Below are 19,937 nucleotides of genomic sequence, written 5' to 3'. Positions count from 1 at the left end.
GACACTAGGATCCAGGGCTCATGAGGAGGCTTGAAGCATAATGACCCAGGGGTGCCTGGTGCACAGAGACTGCTCCAGGTGAGTCATGTGTCACTGCTACGGTGGCTGAGTGTCCAGGTGAGTCATGTGTCACTGTTACGGTGGCTGAGTGGAAGTGGCAGGTGTGAACTGCCCCAGCTTTGAAGGCTGCCCTCAGCTCCCGCCTCCTGCCGTGAGCTCATCTCATTGTTCTCTGCATTTTCTTTCTTAGAGCTCCCAGAGGCCCCTCACTCCTTCTGGGCACAGACTTCCTGCCCATTTTGGGGGTGAGTCCTCAAGGAGGGGACCACCTTGCTTATGCATACCTTGGTCCTCAGTCCTGAAACACCAGCCAATGCACTCCTACCTCCCATCGCCTTCTGCTCGTTAGCAGGGCTGGAGGGGACCTATGTGTCTTTAGACACACCCTGGGGCTCCTGGCAGCCATGCCCTCTGGGTGCTGAGACAGAACGAGGCGGGACAATGTCTCTGATTGCTGGTGAGCTAGGGATTTGGCCTGTGCTATTGGCTCTCAAAACAATTTGGAGGAGGAAAGTGAGGGGCTAACTCACCGCAGGACTCTCCTTTCCTGGTCAGTCCCTTGTTGGATTCTTGCCTGGGAGTTTCAGAGCCAGCGAGGCACTGGGGTTGCTTACTGTCCCCATATGTGGAGGAGATGTCCAAAATACTCAGTAGCTGGTGCTCCTGGGTAATACCCCGGCATCGGTGTGGAGATGCTGGCCATAGACAGCTGCCTTGCTACCTCTCTGTGGAAGATCAGTCTGCCCTAAAGCTTTTGAACCCCCAAAGGCCTGTTCAGAGGATGTTCAGCTATGGAGCCACCATCTCTCCACGAGGAAGAGCTTGTCGTTTTCCCCAGGCTGTTTTCCCTGGCTGTACCAGATAACTCAGGACATCATTGCAGAATGACCATTTGGATTCTTCCCGCATTTGCCCACAGGGAAGCTCTGCTGCGCTTCTCCTTCCCACGTGCGCAGTCCCTCCCCGTAAGGACTCAGGGTCATTTGCAGACTGGAAATCCCTTCCACTAGCTCATGTGTAAGAATATTAGCAAGGCCATTTGGGAGGCCGAGGTGGGCAGATCACGAGGTCAGGAGATCGAGACCATCCTGGCTAACACGGTGAAACCCCGTCTCTACTAAAAATACAAAATAAATAAATAAATAAATTAGCCGGGCATAGTGGCGGGCACCTGTAGTCCCAGCTACTAGGGAAGCTGAGGTAGGAGAATGGCATGAACCTGTGGGCAGAGCTTGCAGTGAGCTGAGATCGAGCCACTGCACTCCAGCCTGGGCGACAGAGAGAGACTCCGTCTCAAAAAAGAATATTAGCAAGGCCAATGCTAGCCTCAAACCTGTAAGGATCTGACATCCCAGAGGCAGGAAATGTGTCTTCTAAGGCTCTCTGAGTTGGAAGGGTCTCGATCAGTCTAGTTCCACCTCCTCCCCAGAGCCGGAGTCTCCTGTACCGTATTTTTCTACTTGAATGTCTCCAGGGATGGCAAAATCACTCTCCCCCAGGGGTGGCCCATTTTAGCCCCTTTGGCCAGCTGGAATCTGCCATCCCCTGTCTTATCCTCTGTTTGATGGTAGGCCACCTAAAATCTTTCATTAAATCTCGTAGACACTTTACTGAGCTCTAAATGAATTGTACCTAGTGGTTTGATTAAAATAACTGGATTCAGAATTGGGGTTCAGATTTTGATCATTTTCACCAGGAAGCATATCATGATGAAAATGGCTTTGTTTGGGTACAGATTTGGGGCCACTCTGGCCATACTTGCCTTCCTCCCCCTTGTGTCTCCTGGAACTGGAGTGTGATTGGTTCCACATGGGGATCTTTGCATGTGAAATGGGGGCATGCTAACTAGTGACAGGGCCTCTTGAGAGGCTGGGTAGGGTCAGAGGGGCGTGGTCTGTCTGCTTGGCATTGACGGCCCTGCAGACAGTGCCCTGCAACTGGAAAGCAGTTTTTGGGTCATCCAATGGGCAGGGTCTTTTCCCTTCTCACGAATCTCCACGTGCTCCTGGGCACAGGATATCTGTTCTTGTTCAGCAGATTGAGAGAGGGAAATAAGGGAACGACAAGCTGGTGCTAAGCAAATAGAAACTGAAGAAGCAGACAACCCTTTGAGTTAAGAAAAACCCAAACAGGACTCTTCTCTCCTGGACCTGTTGAGTTGAGGGGCCCTTTTAACCTCTTCTGGGACTTGTGGAGACTGAGGAAATTAAAGTGGCTGTTGATAAGAAACCGTTGCGTGAAATCGTACATCTTAGGCACAGCCCAAGCTGGATAGGGATCTGGTGTGTGCTGGAGGTAGCACTGACATGCCAGTCTTGGGGCATACTTTTACTAAAAATGATTTGTGCCATTCAAATTTAACTGGGTGTTCTGTATTTTTATTTGCTAAACCTGGCAACCCGAGTTTAGTCGGAGAGTGAATTAGGAAACTGAGAAGGCGTTTTGGTGTTGTCCTGGAGTGGCCCAATGGGACACTGGTTTCTGTTGGGCACACGGGGGTCCGGCATGCAGATTGGGACCCTGGTTTCACCCTGTCCCTGTCCACGAGCAGGAATCTTGATCTGTTGGTCACACAGGGGTCTGGTGTGCAGTATTGAACCCTGCAGTAGTTTCGGCTGCAGTCTGGGCTGGTCTCTGGAGTTTACAACCCAAGTCAAAGTTAACTAAAGAGATGAATTAAATAAAGGTCAAGCAGGGAGGGATACAGCCCATGGGGGTAGAGGGGAACAAAGGGCTGGGGAAGGTGTCCTGGGAATTGCATGTTTTCCTGCCTGGTGTCTGGAGAACAGAATCAACTGCAAGTCATTAAGCCTCCCTTGCACCAGCCTCTCCCACTGCCCTGGAGTCCCGCCTTGAATCTCCAGCCTGGCAAGTGCCTGGCTTAGTGACGGGAGCCATTACAGATGGGAAATGACTCCAGGGAGCCAGGAGCCAGGCTTGGCCGGCTTGGCTGGCAAATCAGCCCTCATATGTCCATTTCATAAAGCACAGGGAGTGTATGCACCACCTCTAGGGAAAAGAGATTGGAAGGAACCCCCCGCCACCCCCCCCCACACACACACCCTGCTGCCACCCCCCGAGCTGCTAACCAGACATCTGGGCAGGGCGGACAAGTCACAGAGCAAAGAGAATTTCATGGCAACAAAAGCTTCCGGGAGAACTTTGCTCAGACAGTCTCTTCCAGTTTCAAAATTCTCTGCCTTCAGGAATGAATTCCAGCAGCCACAGGGTTTTATCAGGCTTCTTTCTGCCTGAGACCATGTCACCCTCACCATGCTGCTGGGGGTCTGGAAAGAGCTCTGAATTAGTTTGGTGAAGTGTTAGTCACCATTCACTATTGCCAGGTCCCTGGCAACATCTCTTTGCTTCTTGGGACCTTGTTTTTTTCATCTCTTCTTCTACAAGAGGGTAAACTAGGAAACCCTGGAAGGCTGCACCAGCCCCAAGACCCTGGATTTGTCCTTAGAACAATGTCCCCCTTCCTTCTTTTGCTGATAGATCTGGAGCTTGGAGAGGAGTGGGTGGGATGGGGTGAGGTTTCATGCAGGGTCTTATTATAAGGAAGGAGCAGGGCAAGGCACTGTGGTGAGCACCTGTAATCCCAGCACTTTGGGAGGCTGAGGAGGGTGGATCACTTGAGGTAGGAGTTCGAGACCAGCCTGGCCAACATGGTGAAACCCCATCTCTACTAAAAATGCAAAAATTAGCCAGGCATGGTGGCGCATACCTGCAATCCCAGCACTTTGGGAGGTCGAGGAGGGTGAATCATTTGAGGTCAGGAGTTTGAGACCACCCTGGCCAACATGGCGAAACTCCGTCTCTACTAAAAATACAAAAATTAGCTCAGCATGGTGGCGGGCGCCTGTAATCCTCAGCTACTTGGGAGGCTGAGGCAGGAGAACCACTTGAACCCAGGAGGCAGAGGTTGCAGTGAGCCAAGATCACGCCACTGCACTCCAGCCTGGGTGACAAGAGTGAAACCCCATCTCAAAAAATACATAATAAATAAATAAGGAAGGAAGGAGCAAGACCTCCAGTCTCTGGACCCCCATTGCGAAACTGTTTTTGTCCTGAAAGGCAAGAAAGTTTGCATCTCATAGACAGTGGGCAGCCATGGAAGGTTCCAGAACAGGGCAGTGACAAATGAGAGGAATGTCTGAAGAGGGATTTGGCGTGGCGGGCTGGTTGGAGGTGGAGAAGGCGTAGAGTTGTGCATGGCACATAGAGGGCCAGGGCTAAAGTCCCCGAAGGAGGTGGCAGAGAGAGCACTCACCCTCAGCCTGGGGCAGAGGCTCCGGACTGGAACGTGGAGGGAGGATCTGAGGAACGCAGCAGACAAAGAACTGATGACTGCTCAGGGCTTACCAAAGCCTGCTCGGCATTTCCTCCAAGAGAGGGGCCGGCCCGCCGGGCAGGCGGAGAGAAGGATGTTTGTGCAGCAGGAGCCCTGAGTGATTCTTTTGCAGCAAGGGCCTGGGACATGTTCGTTAGGAGGGGATTGTTTCAAAGCCTTAGGGGGAGGCATAGCAGCCAAAAAAGGGCAGGGAAGAGAAAAGGCTAAGATGTTTACAGAGAAAAAAAAAAAGTCAGTGGAAAAAATGACTGCGAGGTCAAGCAGATTTGGGGGATGGCCCCCGCTGTCCACTGGGGAGGGGCCGGGTGCCCGGCACAGCGGGAGAAAGAACCACAGGGCCTGGGCTGTGCTTTTTGGAGAGCCGAGCCCGTGACCCCGGTATCCTTAATCCTGCCCGTGGTCCTGATCCCAAACCCCACGAAATGCCCTCTCCGGTCTGTTTGCCGCCAGCCTGTTTGCAGGGACCACGTCCATCAGTGGGTCCCCCCTGGACATTTCTGCTTGAAGAAGGAGACAGGACTCACCAGACTTAAGACTTATCTGCCCCCCACCCCTGTCCCTTCCCCCAGAAGCCTAAGAGGGTCTGGCTGTGGGGTGGGAGGCCAACTCCTAGCAGCCCTTTTGTCTGACATCTTGACAAAGGGGCTGGGGCCTTTCCCAAGCCCCACAGGTGTGAAGAACTTGTTACTGTAGTGTTTATTCAGCCCTATTAGTGGCCTGAAGGACTGTTGACAGAAGGCCCCTTTGTGTTCAGACTTGGCTAAAGCTCCCTAAGCCCTCGACAAACACAGGCCACTTATCTCCGGGGACTTTATCAGAAACCATCTAAAGCCTGTCTTTGGCAAGCCGGGAACTCCAGCCTCCCGTCCCACTCTGACTGTGACTCTGGGCACTGAGGTTCCAGAACACTTCCCACTTTCTTTCATTTTCCTACCACCTTGATCCACCCCTCTTCTACGGCATTTCTGGTATCAGAGATAAAGCACAGGTGGTGGTGGGGAGGGGGAAGGGAGGGTGGACAGAAATTCTGTTTTCAAATTGGACCCTAAAAACTAAATGGAGTGGCCCTGCAGGCCTGTTTCTGAAAGAGAGACTCAAGAGAGGTGTATGGGCTCCTCTCTGGGAGAACTTGGCTTCAGGGGCCTCTAAGGCTGACCACGGAGGGTCCCTGTGGAGAGGTGAAGCCAGCTGGACTTCCTGGGTGGGCTGGGGAATTGGAAAAATTGTCTGTCTTACAAGAGGATTGTAAAACGCACCAATCAGCACTCTGTAGCTAGCAAGAGGATTGTAAAATGCACCAATCAGCGCTCTGTAAAACACACCAATCAGCACTCTGTAAAATGCACCAATCAGCACTCTGTAAAACGCATCAATCAGCCCGAGTCTAAAAGTAGCCAATCGCGGGGAGGATTGAAAAAAGGGCACTCTGATAGGACAGAAATGGAACATGGGCAGGGACAAATAAGGGAATAAAAGCTGGCCCCCTGCGGGCCATGAGTGGCAGTCCACTCGCGTCACCTTCCACGCTGTGGAAGCTTTGTTCTTTTGCGCTTCACAATAAATCTTGCTGCTGCTCGCTCTTTGGGTCCATGCCACCTTTAAGAGCTGTAACACTCACCGCCAAGGTCCACGGCTTCATTCTTGAAGTGAGCGAGACGGGAACCCACTGGCAGGAACCAACTCTGGACACACTATTGCTCACTGCCCTCTGCTAAATCCCCCTGCTGTGCCACCGCATGCCCAAAGGTAAACTCCTTGTTTCTCCCCCAAAATAGTTTCCTCTGCCCTGTTCCCCGGAGAGGATCCTGCACACCCATTCTCTCTGAAAGACCCAAGTGGTCATCAGTCCTGTTGGCCACGCCCCTCTGATGGTTTCTCTGGGAAGGCTCCCATACCTCCACTTTCAGCAAGGGGGAAGCCTGCAGGGTCCTCCCGCCACCACCCCAGGGCCATGGCAATTCCCAGCTGTGATCCACCCGCTGCCTGGAGGTGGTCTTAGAGCCCTTTCCACAGCCCTGTCACTGGCTTCCACCCTGAGGCTTCTTCACAGCGTCATTACCTAGCCTGGAGCACCCCACTTCTGAATTCCAGGGTCCCCTCCCAAAGGCCTCCATGCTGGTGTGAGTCTGCTGATCTGTCCCCTACCCTGCAGGAGTTTGGGTATCATGAGTTAGACTTTTAGGGCCAGAAAATAACTTAGAAATCATCAGACGCAGATGTCTTCATTTTTCAGATGGGAGAATGGGTTCAGAGGGGCCAAGTGGGCTTTCCAGGGTCACATACCTGGGGGAGTCATGGAGCCGGAGCTAGAGTCCAGGCTTCCCACATCAGGCCCCAGCTCTCTTTCCTCTTGCTTGCTTGTGAGGTTGTAGCCATTGTGTTTGATCTTGGTTAGTAATAGTGACACTCCAGGGGGCGGCCAGGTGCGGTGGTTCATGCCTGTAATCCAAGCACTTTGGGAGGCCTAGGAGGGTGGATCACCTGAGATCAGGAGTTTGAGACCAGCCTGGCCCACATGGTGAAACCCCGTCTTTACTAAAAATACAAAAATGAGCCAGGTGTGGTGGCACACACCTGTAATCCCAGCTACTTGGGAGGCTGAGGCAGGAGAATTGCTTGAACCCGGGAGGCAGAGGTTGCAGTTAGGTGGGCAGATCACCTGAGGTCAGGAGTTCGAGATCATTCTGGGCAACATGGTGAAACCCCGTCTCTATTAAAAATACAAAAACATTAGCTGGGCATGGTGGCGGGTGCCTGTAATCCCAGCTACTTGGGAGCCTGAGGCAGGAGAATCGCTTGAACCTGGGAGGCAGAGCTTGTGAGCCGAGATCCTGCCACTGCACTCCGTCCTGGGCAACAGAACAAGACTCTGTCTCAAAATAAAAAGAAACTCTGGGGGTTGACTCAGCTCTGTGTGTCTTAGGAGGGAATGCTGGTGAATCTGTGCACCCAAGCTGAAGCATCATCACAGGTTGGGGCCTTGAGAGGGGTTTGTTTGGTAGCTGCTTGAATTAAAAACCACAGCTCAAGAGAAGGAAGAGGGGGCCACGGTCTGTTGAGAGAGCAAAATGCAGCAACATCAGCCCTATGGCAGGCGTGCTTCCCACTCAGAGCTGGGCACTTCCAAGGTCTCCGTTCATGTTTGTTGAATGAAGCAACGAACGGGCAGTCAGGTAGAAGCGGGTCCTGTTTTGGTGTCCTTGTGGCATCTCGAAGTGCCACATCTTCCCTCACATGGTCTCTGGAACTCCAGAGAGTCCCATGGGACATCCTTACCTCGCCTGGCTCTCATGCCCTGCGTGGACTGACTCTACCTGTTGACTCTTTTCTTTCAGACAAGTGAGTTGTCCAGTTCTCCTGGCCATGTCTAGGAGACTGTTTGTCAATGGTTTTTAAAATGGTTGAAACGAGGCATCCTCAATGAGTGCAAACCCCAGAGCCTTGAGTGGAACCAACTACTCCTGTGTGATGTCCTCACGGTCCCTGTAGGGGTCATCCAGTCTCGTGACTCCCTCTGGCTGGTCACTGCTGCATTTTATCTGACTGGCTGATGTCTCCAGTGACGAGCCTTAAGCCTATGTTTAGGGGATAGTGGTGGACCTGGGAGTGAGGCCACAGCGGCAGCAGCATTAACCAGACCTTAGCATGCTCAGGTATTTCCACCGACCCTGCCAGGGCAGGGACCATGATTGTCCTGCTCACTGTGACGTCCCCAGCACCTTGCATGGTGCCCAGAATGCACCAGGTAGGGGCTCAGTAAATACTTGTTAAATGCTTTGATAAATTCATGCCCTACCAGATTTGCTAATAGTGAAGTAAAACCTAAGTCTGGGCTTGGATTGTTTTATAAATGTATGTATATGTATGATCGTTTCTCTTATGCCCAGCTCACCTGTAGACACAAAAGGCTGTGAGTCCCAGAAATTCTTGGGCCAGTCCTGCCTCGGCCCCTTTCCCAAAAGGAGCCCTTTGAGAGGTTGGCTCAGAATGATCCCCAGGTGTGGGCGGGAGTTAGGTGTGTGGGCAGCTGGAGTTGCTCAACCCAGCCATTTCAGGAGACGCTGAAAAGGGGGCTCAGAAAAACACACTGGAGGCGGAATACCTAAAATTTATAAACATGAGCTGAACAATTTCTAAATAAATAGCATACCAAATGGAGCAGCAAAGTAATAAAGGAAATACAGACTACCTCAAACTCTTAAAAATAACTCTCAAGTATTTTTATGATTCTGAACCAGTCATTTAAGGAGAAGTTTCTCTTGAAACCAGGCATCTGCCCACTGCCCCATCACAGACCCCTGCGGTTGAACCTCCCTTTACCTCCCTGCAAAGGCTCTCTGTCCACACAGTGGGTCATGTCCCAACTGGGTTCTTTTCCATTGAGTTCCAGTTCCATCCCTCCCCATCAGAGCCTGCATTTGCACAGGATCCCCAGGTGACCATATGCATGTTACAGTTGGGGCAGCGCTGGCAGAATATCCCATCTGTGCTCCAACTCTCTTCTCAGGCCCTGTCCTCTCCCCGTTGTTCCAGAGAGGTCCAGAAGAACGGCCTCCTTGAGTGTTAGTCTTGACAGCTCTGGTCACCGTTGAAAACAGTGCAATTACTAGACCACTGTCCACCTTCCTCTGAGCCAGGAAGCACCCTGGAACAGGACTCCATCTTGCCTGCTGCTGTCACACCAGCACCTGGCCCTTTTAAAGGCGTCAGTCAAAGCTTTGTTGAAGGAGTTAATGACAGTCACCTCCTGGAGCAGCTTTCTTTTTCTTTTTTTGTTTTTTTTTTTTGAGACGGAGTTTTGCTCTTGTCACCCAGGCTGGAGTGCAATGGCGTGATCTCAGCTCACCGCAACCTTTGCCTCCCGGGTTCAAGTGATTCTCCTGCCTCATCCTCCCGAGTAGCTAGGATTACAGGCATGTGCCACCATGCCCACTAATTTTGTATTTTTTAGTAGAGACGGGGTTTCTCCATGTTGGTCAGGCTGGTTTCGAACTCCTGACCTCAGGCGATCCGCCCGTCTCGGCCTCCCAAAGTGCTGGGATTACAGGCGTGAGCCACTGCGCCCGGCACTCCTGGAGCAGCTTTCTAAGCCTCAGAGTTTGCACTTAGAGAACAGCATCTTAGGCAAAGGGGATTAGACATTTACATACCCTGGAGGCGGTGGGCGTCATGATCTCCCTAACCCAGGAATTCTCAAACTCAGCACTATGGACATTTGGCAGGCTCTGTTTGGGGGAACTGTCCTGTGCATTGTAGGAAGTTTAGCGACCTCTCTGGTTTCTATCCCCTGGATGCAAACAGCACCTTCCTCCCCAGTCGTGATAACCAAAAATGTCTGTAGACACTGCCAGATGTCCACTGGGGGACAAAATTGCCACCGGTTGAGAACACTGCCCCCTCTCCCTCAGGGAATTTGTGAGTTGCACATGCTGAGTAGGTCTCCTGGTCCTTACCCAGGAGCCATGGACTTACCTAGCAGAGGAGCTGGTGAGGGAAGAAGCGCCCCCCACCGACCTGCAAATTTTTGCCATGCCCCAACCTGCCCATGTGTCCTGGACACGTGGAAATGTGTCAACAATCATGACAGTTCTGAGAGCAGTGCCTGTCCCAGTGCGCAGGCAGCCAATGGCTGGGGCCTGCAGCCTGCGATGGTGCCTGTGTGAGTTGGTTTTTTTTTTTTGGAGAATTCAGCCGTTATGCTACAGAGATAACATGGTCAGTCTTCTCAAAAGAACTGCTCTGGAAGGAGAGGACATGGTGATCCTGTGTGCTGGAGGGCTGCTGTGGGGTACTGGGCCCCAGACCAGAGCCTCTGAGGACACCCATCACCAAATGGCCTTCCTGCTCCAGTGAGAAGCCCCTGGGCCATGTGAAGTCTGGGGGAGCCAGGACCAGAGTCCCTGAGAGACATGGTCTGGAAACTGCTCACCAATGTCTGCTGGATGCTTTCTGGGCCTGGGGTAGTCCTGATGGGATTGAGAGCAAGTTCGCCAGGGTCTTTTGGGGTGGGCCAACACCTATGGTTTGGTAAATTCATCAAAAGCAATGGATGCAGATTCAGTCTCTGTGTGCAAGGGTACTACTTAGAGTTCCAGGAAGAGTCCAGGGGACTTAGATGTGGGTTTTTCTCTCTAAAGCACAGCAGTCTACTTGAGCAGACAGAAGTTAAATTGATGAGTTAAAGCAGTTGAAAGCAACAATCAGATGTCACAAGGCTATGCCTTGTCAGGGAGTGGTTCAGGCAGTAAATCCTCTATCTGCCCTACCTGTCTAACTATCTAACTGTCTCTATACATACCCGCTTGCCTGTCTACCTGCCCACCTACCTATCCATCCATCCATCCATCCATGCGTCCATCCATCCATCCATGTGTCCATCCATCCATCCATGCATCCCTCCCTCCCTCCCTCCACCCACCTATCAACCCCATCCATCCGTCCATCCCTCTCTCCATCTATCCATCCATCCATCCATCCACCTATTCATTCATCCATCCATCTATCTTCTCTCTTGTTTGCTTTCTGTCTCTCATTTACAGAACAAAAATGTATGAAGGCTTTCTGTGGGCTGGAGGATATAAGAGCAAACGCTGTCCCTATCCTCAACAAACCAACACAGTTAATGAGAGATTAGTCCCACTTGATCAGAGAATTTTCTGACATGAGTTTGTTCCCTCCATTAGATGGGGAACCCATGGATAGTTGAGAGTGCATTGTCCATCTGTGTATCTCACATAGCCTGTAGCACAGAGCTGGGAACATAGCTAGAACACTGTGAGTATGCACTGAACTGATCTGACCTGGGGAGTGGGAAGGGGTTGAGCAGTTCCAGGTTGGTGGGAGAGGGAGAGGGGCAGAAAGGCAGGAATGTTGAGAGGTAAGGAGTGGCCACAGGCATGTGTTGAAATAGGACTTAGAGGACTTTTTGATGGGGGAAGAAAATAGGAACCCACCTCTTGGGCCTCTTTCCCTACTGGGTTTCTGGTTGGAAAGTGGGGCCTCTCGCCCTCCTACCTTCCTTACCCTCGTTATGCCCTGGGTCTGAAATGCAGCCACATGTGATGCATCCTTGGTGATCCTCACATGATAGCCAAAGAGGGGCACAAAGCTTGGGGTGTCTGTGGGTGTCTGGGGTACCCCTGGATAAGAGGCAGAGCCTTAATGGCCTAGGCAGTGCTTCTATTCTTGCCCCTGCTGGTCCCTCAAGAGTGTCTCTGCCACCCCCAACCCCCTTTTCTCTGGGCTGACCTCTCTGTTCTCACAAAGCTGCCCTTTCCTCCCTGTCTTGAAATCTGATAATGAAACTAATACCCAATATTTTTGCCTCCAAGAGATGCAGGAGATAAACAGGAAGGCGTGAAGGATTAAGGTGTCTCTCCGAGGAAGGGGCTGGGGACAGGCCGGGAGTTGGGTGACGCCTCTGTGTGGAGCCGAGGGATCCAGATGTGAGCTGCTTTGCCCAATGCATTTTTCCATCTGTGCAGAGAAAATAAAACAAAGAGAAAAGAAAACAAGCTGTAAAATACTTTGCAGAAGTCTGAGCATGGGCATTTGCCTCTTGATGTCTCCTGACAGCTCCAAGAAGCAGGGGAGGGAAGGGAGCCCTGCCTTTTGATGTTTGCCTCAGAGTTTTCTTTTGTGTGACCAGTTGTTTAGGAAGAACCTTTTGTTGGCGTAAGGTGCATATGGAAGAGAGCTACCAGCCCCCAGCTTCCTCCTGGGGTGGGAAAAGTAGAGGCTGAGCTCCCAGAAGGGGCTCAGAGGTTAGGGCAGGCCCCGCTGGGAAATGCAGGAGAAGGACATTTGCCTCCAAGAAGGACAGGATGATGCTGTTATCAGGCCTTTCCTGGTACAAGGGAGGCCTGAGGAAGTGAGGCCTGGGTGATCCTTCCAGATCCCTGTCCCCAGGCAGGTGTTCCAGGTCCTGTGATTTCTGTGCTTGTAAGAAAGATGTAGATTCTGACTGTAGTCTAGGCTAGCTGTTACTTCCAGTGATAGGGGTCTTTTCCTCTGAGCCAGTGGACCAGGAGCCAGAAGGGCAGGGTTCCCATCCTGGGCCCCCCATTTACTGGCTCTGTGGTCCTGGGCTGGTTGGTCATTTCACCTCTCTGAGCAGGCCCCTGTCACCCTTGTCTGGCAGAGTGAGTCCAAAGAGAGTGAGAGTGTGCAGGCGTGACAGTTGTCTGCGGGAGGGCAAGGTGCAGCTGCAGCCTCTTCCTTTGCACTTGGTTGAACTCAGCCCTGGGAACACTTGCCGGAGGACAGTTAGCAAGGTTCTGGGACTCATCCCCTGGTCTAACTTGGCTTCTGGCTGCTTTCAGACTTCAGGGCAGGAGCTGTCTTTTCTCCTGCATCCCACACTGCTTTCTCTAGGGCCCTGTCCACCTCTATTTGTAAATGAAATGACTAATGGGTGAGTGACTTGGCAGTGACTCTAGGAAGAGCACTTAAAGAAGCTTGTCATAACATCAGAGAGAAAAATTAAAGAGGCACATGTTTTTCCAAAGATCACAAATTAAAGTAACATGTGAATGAGAAACTTAAAAATATTTACAGCCTATATGGCAGAAAAGACAAACGATGTTTAATCCTCCTGATCACTAGACAGCATGAAAAAAGTCCACCTTATCTGAAAACTGGGCAAATGGCATGAACAGGCAATGCGCAAAAAAGAAATATAAATAGAAAAACAATACATGGGGAAATGCCCAACCTTCCTAGTAATCAAAGACATGCAAATTAAAATCGTGTGTGTGTGTGTGTTTTCTCTCAGAGTGGCCAAGGTTTTTTAAAAAGAATGTCGATACCAAATGCATATTATTATTTTCAAGCACGTGGTGAAATAGGAGCTCTCATATCCTGCTGGTAGGTGTATAAGCCAGTACAGCCTTTCTTGAGGGCAGTTTGGCAATTTGGAGCCAATGTTAAAAACATGTAGAAGGGCTGGGCGCAGTGGCTCATGTCTGTAATCACAGCACTTTGGGAGACCGAGGTGGGTGGATCACGAGGTCAGGAGTTCGAGACCAGTCTGGCCAACATAGTGAAACCCCGTCTCTACTAAAAATACAAAAAATTAGCCAGGTGTGGTGGCAGGCGCCTGTAATAGCAGCTACTCGGGAGGCTGAGGCAGGAGAATCGCGTGAACCTGGGAGGTGGAGGTTGCAGTGAGCCAAGATCACGCCACTGCACTCCAGCCTGGGCTACAGAACGAGACTCCATCTCAAATAAATAAATAAATAAATAAATAAATAAATAAATAAATATAAATAAAAATATAAAAACATGTAGATTCAAAATTCAACCCAGTAATTCCATCTAGAGAAATCTGCACTACAACAGTCATTGGAGCAGAGCACAAATATATATGTTCAAAGGTGGTTCAAGGTGGTTACCTTTATGTTCAAAGGTAGTTAACATTTATAATAGTGAAAAATGGGAAACAACCTATAGCTGCCCAACCCTGGGAGGTCCTTCTTTTAAATGCCTCCACTTCCAACTCCAAGAGGCCCACTATGCATAGCCATGCAACACAGTGCCAGAGGAATTTTATTTTTTAGTTTTTAATTTTTGTGAAATAGGGTCTTGCTCTGTGGCTCAGGCTGGAGTACAGTGGTGGCTCATGGCAACCTCCACCTCCCAGGTTCAAGAGATTCTCCTGCCTCGGCCTTCCAAGTTGTTCGGATTACAGGCGCAAACCACCATGCCTGACTAATTTTTGTATTTTTTAGTAGAGACGGGGTTTCACCATATTGGCCAGGCTGGTCTCAAACCCCTGGCTCCAAGAGATCTGCCCACCTTGGCCTCTCAAAGTGCTGGGATTATAGCTGTGAGCCACCGTGCCCAGCCCGGACAACTTTTAAACATTGTGAAGATCAGTATTTGACACAAGAAAATGTTCATTATTATGAAAAAAGACCCCCACAAAACTAGATGTATAAAAGTATGATCTGTGTTTGTAGGAAAGAATTAAATAGCTCTACAACTGAACAAATGTTAATTAAAGCCTGAAAGGAAAGATCTCTGTAGCAACTGTGGTTGGTAGAAATAAGAGTGTGTTCCTTTCTCTTCCTGCTTTTGTTTTTTGAGGGCATGAATTAAATATATATTTCTTAGGTTGGGTGTGGTGGCTCACACCTGTAATCCCAGCACTTTGGGAGACCAAAACAGGCAGATATCTTGAGCCCAGGAGTTCGAGACCAGCCTGGGCAACATGGTGAAACCCTGTTTCTACAAAAAAATACAAAAAATTCGCTGGGCATGGTGGCACATGTCTGTGGTCCCAGCTACTTGGGAGGCTGAGGTGGGAGGATCTGACAAGCCCGGGAGACAGAGGTCTCAGTGAGCCAAGATCTGTGCCATTGCACTCCAGCCTGGGCAACAGAGTGAGACCCTGCCTCGAACAAAACAAAACAAAACAAAACCCAGCATATATTTCTTTAGAAATTCTATAAAATGTGATTTAGAACACACTGAGCATGAAACCATGTTGTGGAGTGAACGAGAAGAGGCCAGACCTGTGCTGGAGTAACCCTGGGGTCGGAAGCCTAAAGAAGAAGGCAGGTGACAGGCAATCCTGATGTGGCACAAGGAAAGCTGTGTGAGGCCATGCTGGGTGCCCACGCCAGGCTGGTGGGGTGGAGCAGGGCTGGGAAGTAACATTGGAACCAAGACCTGGGGGATGAGAAGGAGGCAGCCAGATAAAACGGGAGTGTCCTGGGAGGAAGGGAACAGCATATCCAGAGCCCCAGAGGGGCAGGCGAGGGGTCCTTGCACATGGCTCTAGAAACAGACCAAAGTTTGGAATCACTGGAGCATAAAGAGCAAGAGGCTGAAGGACAAGGCAGGACCAGCTTATTTGGAGCCCTGAAGGCCATGCCGAGTGCTTTCGACTTGATCCTGATGGGCGCCCTCAGATTGGTGCTTAGAAATCCTGCTCTGGGCTGAGTGCGGTGGCTCACGGCTATCATCCCAGCACTTTGGGAGGCTGAGGTGGGAAAGTCACAAGGTCAGGAGTTCAAGACCAGCCTGACCAACTTGGTGAAACCCCATCTCTACTAAAAAGACAAAAATTAGCCTGGCGTGGTAGCGTGCACCTGTAATCCCAGCTACTTAGGAGGGTGAGGCAGGAGAATCGCTTGAACCCGGGAGGCGGAGGTTGCAGTGAGCCGAGATCAGGCCACTGCACTCCAGCCTGGGCGACAGAGAAAGACTCCCGTCTCAAAAACAACAAACAAACAAAAAGAAATCGTGCTTCTGCTGATCATGCTGAGGGGAGCCTGCGGGGCTCAGCTCAAGCCACAGGGAACCTGAGGGCAGGATGGTAAGGAGTGAATGATGTTGGGCAGGTGACTCTGGGTTCAAGTGGAGACCCCAGACCTGAAGCTGGAAATACTGATTTGGGAGTTGGGAGCACAGAGATGATGAGTGGTGAAGGAGACAGATGGGGAGGGTGTGGAGGTGGGCAGGGAAAGGGAGCTGAGTCCTGAGCAATGCTCATGGGGAGGGAACAGGTGGAGCAGAGCCATAGCTGACAATGTGGGGGTCCTCTCCCCAGAGCAGGGCTGGGCAGCCTCCGGAAGCTGGACAGGTTGAGGTGGGAAGAACGATGGTGTGCAGGCCCCAGAGTCCTCGGTGGACGAGGAGGAGGGGGAGAAGGGGAGCCAGGCTGGCAGCAGGGGCCTCAGTAGTTTGCTCAGCTGCTACAACAAAGTGCCACGGGCTGGGGGCTGAAACGCTAGACGTTTACTTCTCACAGTTCTGGAGCCTGGAAGTCCAAGATCAAGGTGTTGGCAGGGTTGGTTGCTCTGGAGGCCCTTCTGCGTGGCTTGCAGATGGCCGCCCTCTGGCAACGTCCTCACAGGATCTCTCCTCCGTGCACATGCGTCCCTGCGTCTCTCTGTGTCCTCATCTCCTCTTCCTACAACGACACAGTCATACTGGCATAGGGCCCACTCTGAGGGCCTTGTTTTAAGACTCTATCTCCAAATACGGTCACATTCTGAGGTACTGGGGGTCACGGCTTCAACATAAGAATTTTGGGAGAACCTTAGCTATGTACTGTTACGTGCCCAATAAATGCTTACGGGTACAAACAGGAGGAGCCGAGGAGGAGCTCCTGGAGCACAAGTCTGCCTGCCTGGCTCTGCTAGTGGAGAAGGGAGGAGTTGAGGGGTGGGGTTTCTTTTGACGCTCATGGGTGCCTGTCCTCCCCACGCCCCTGCGGCTGACACCTCTCTCTGTCTCCCCCTGCAGCCTGTAACTGCAACCTGCATGCCCGGCGCTGCCGCTTCAACATGGAGCTCTACAAGCTTTCGGGGCGCAAGAGCGGAGGTGTCTGCCTCAACTGTCGCCACAACACCGCCGGCCGCCACTGCCACTACTGCAAGGAGGGCTACTACCGCGACATGGGCAAGCCCATCACCCACCGGAAGGCCTGCAAAGGTGGGCTACACATGGCGGGGCGGGGGGCTGGGGACACCCTGGGAACATCAGTCCTCCCGCTCCCTCCTCGCTTCCTTGTCTATTTTCTTCCAGTCTGTACAAATTGGCATTGTCTGAGGTCATCTCTCTCTCTGTCTCTCTCTGTGACACACACACACACACACACACAAAGGCCTCCCTGGTATTTGGAGGTGTAAGCCAAAACAAAGGGGTGATGGAGACATGGCTCAAAGGAGAAGAAAGGAGAAGGTGTGATCCCCTACAAGGGTGCAGGGCTGCGGCCGCCAACACCTCTCCCTCCCCTCCCCCTCCTGGGCTTCTCCTCTGCACAGGTGTGCTGCATACCAGAGGGCTGCGAGTCATGTTCGCCAGGCTTACCGTTGGGACAAAGGACTCTCTTTCACCAAATGCACGCAGACTCACTTCTTTGGATATGTGTGCACCGCCCCTCACTCCCCCCCGAAACACGCACACACACACACACACACGTACAGTCACAGCGAAGTCGGCAGTTTCAGGGGCAGGGTCTCAGAAGGAACATTTAATCCATCTGCAAATAGCTTTACTTCTCAGGACAAAAAAAAAATTAAAAGGAGACGGGAGACTATTTTCGTCCACTGAAGCAAGCACTAATGTTTTAACTTTCTGCTGTTTGTTTTTCTCGTACCAACAAAAATGAAGCAATGGTCAGATGATTCAGAGAAGTTGATGAAATGCCAGAGAATTCAGTGATGCTGGAGGGTGAGAAGCGGGGCCCCCCCACCCCACAAAATCTTTTGGGAATTCCAGGAACCAGGGCTTTCCTGCTGCAAAACTTGTGGCCTAAGGCCAGGGCCTGCCGTGAACATGGCTTCCCAAGAAGATATTTACCTCTGAGGGCTCATGGGCAACACCTCGGCATGGGTGGGGTCCTGGCCTGGACTTGTGTAGACCCGAACACACCAGGGTCCCAAGCCACGGCAGACAGGCCCAGGTGGTGTCCTGCAGGAGAGAAACCCTTCTGTGGCCACTGCTCAGCGTGTGGATGAAGCAAAAGTATCATCTTCTTAACAGGAAGTCCACCAGATGTTGGGCACTTGTGTGCAGGACTGACTGCATAATTTGCAGGGCCCAGTGCAAAATGAAAATAGGGGGCTTCCAGCACTTTGGGAGGCCAAGACGGGCAGATCACCCTAGGTCAGGACTTCAAGACCAGCCTGCCTAACATGGTGAAACCCCATCTCCACTAAAAATACAAAAATTAACTGGGTGTGGTGGCGGTTGCCTGTAATCCCAGCTACTTGGGAGGCTGAGGCAGGAGAATAGCTTGAGCCTGGGAGGCGGAGGTTGCAGTGAGCCAAGATCGCGCCACCGCACTCCAGCCTGGGTGACAGAGCAAAACTCTGTCTCGAAAAAAAAAAAAAGAAAGAACATCTTGGGGGGGAAAAAAAAAAAAAGAAAGTGACAAACAAAGTAGGGGGCTTCTTATTCCAAAGACATTAAGAATTTTGAAACAAGGACAGCAGAGTTTCAATCAAGCTGGTGCCCTTCTGAGCATGGGGCCCATGAATCCAACCCAGCCCTGCTTATGTGGAACACTTTTCTCAAAATAAAATAAACAGGTTCCCAATCTGTCTCCTCCAGGAGAAATCCCTTTGATTCCAAATGCACAGGCATAAGTAGAATGGCTCCCTCGGTCAAGCAAGGTGTCCTTCTGTGTCTGCGGACTTACGGCTGCCTCTGGTGGTTGCCAAGAGAAACATGAACAGAAAGGTAGCTGGGCTGTTTCCACATTTTTAAAAAAATCACAGTTTCAGGTGAGAATCCCCCAGAAGACTGAGCAGAGAATGAATGGGAAGGTGGCCCAGGCAAAGGGACCCGAGAAACATCTGCAATGCCAGAAAGGTGTGACCAGGACAAGCCCTGGGAGAAATGGCTTTGGGCTTCCAGAGAACATAGTTGGAAGGTATCCAGCTCCTTTGCCTGTGCCCAGTGTTTGTTGTCTCTCTTTTACAGAAGAAATTGAGGCCAGGGGTCTTGTAAACAGCTGGCTTGCACATAGATTTCTTGGGAGTTCAGCCAAGAAATTTTACCCAACAGCGGCCACTCAGGTGGGCAGTCCTGTGCCTGAGAGTGAGAAGGTCTGGGTGAGAAAGGGCACTGGTCACTTCCTGTCATGCCAGTTTCTGCTGTCCGATTAGAAATGTATGTTTCCCAGAGAGGCAAGAAGGGGCAGGGCCCTGGTCACCTCCACCTACCCCCTGTTTCTGTGGGCAGGGACAAGAGCCATTTGCAGCCTCTCACCACTTAGAGTGAGAGACGTCAGGAAGCCACAGGGTCCCGGGAACCCGCAGGCCATTCTCCAGGGGTCTGCCACTCTGGCTGAATGGCATGATATTGCCCACCTTCCTTTACTGGTTTCTAGGAGGGTCAGATGCAAATAAATGAGGATGTGTTCTTGTTTTATGAGTTACAACATTGTGGCCAGCCTAGGTGGCTGTGTTTTCCTTCCCAGCCATGGACAGCAGCTGCCCCGGCCTTGGTGGGAACCCTGGGAAAATATCTCACAGGATGGGAAAACCTAAGGATGGATTCTACTCAGAAAGACACAGGCAAATTCTACTGAAGAAATGTGGCAGGAAAGGGTGGGACTCTTAGTGCCTCTTGACTGGGGACGAATGACAGTGTTTCAAGGAAACTGCCATCAGATTGGTGAAGAAAAGACAGTGCTTCAAGGAACTTGTCACCTGATTGGTGACAGAAGACTACACTTAAAAATATTTGCCACCTGATTGGTGAGGAAAGACAGGGCTTTGAGGTTTCTGCTTTCTGATTGGTGAGAAAAAGCATTGCCCAGAGATGTCTGCTTCATGATTGGCAAGAAAATATCTACTCTCTGATTGGTGAGCAAAAATTTGACCCAAGAAGTCCAGCCATCTGATTGGTGAGGAAAGACATCTCTGGAAAGTCCAGATCTTTCCCCTCAGCTCTTTCCTTCCCTGGTATCATGCTCTTATGGGATATGGGACACTTCCCACCAAAAAGAGACCCTGAGATCTTAGTGGGAACCATCGTTAGGAGAAGTTCAGATGCCGGCGGGATG

The 19,937-nt window shown here is 51.2% G+C and overlaps 1 protein-coding gene across 2 annotated transcripts in view; it reads left to right on the top strand.

Moving 5' to 3' along the window:
* NTN1 (netrin 1) overlaps positions 1-19,937 on the top strand; it is a 222,335-nt gene that overhangs the window by 124,676 nt on the left and 77,722 nt on the right. For both annotated transcript variants that reach the window (XM_034942391.4, XM_034942390.4), the window contains exon 3: positions 16,667-16,855. In XM_034942391.4, coding sequence (XP_034798282.2) covers positions 16,667-16,855 — 189 coding nt within the window. The remainder of the gene's footprint in view (positions 1-16,666; positions 16,856-19,937) is intronic.

This window comes from Pan paniscus, chromosome 19 (genome assembly GCF_029289425.2).
Source record: "Pan paniscus chromosome 19, NHGRI_mPanPan1-v2.0_pri, whole genome shotgun sequence".
Classification (NCBI taxonomy): Eukaryota; Metazoa; Chordata; class Mammalia; order Primates; family Hominidae; genus Pan; species Pan paniscus.
The sequence above is the reverse complement of the archived record's forward strand: the minus strand, read 5'-3'. Positions and strand labels throughout refer to the sequence as shown.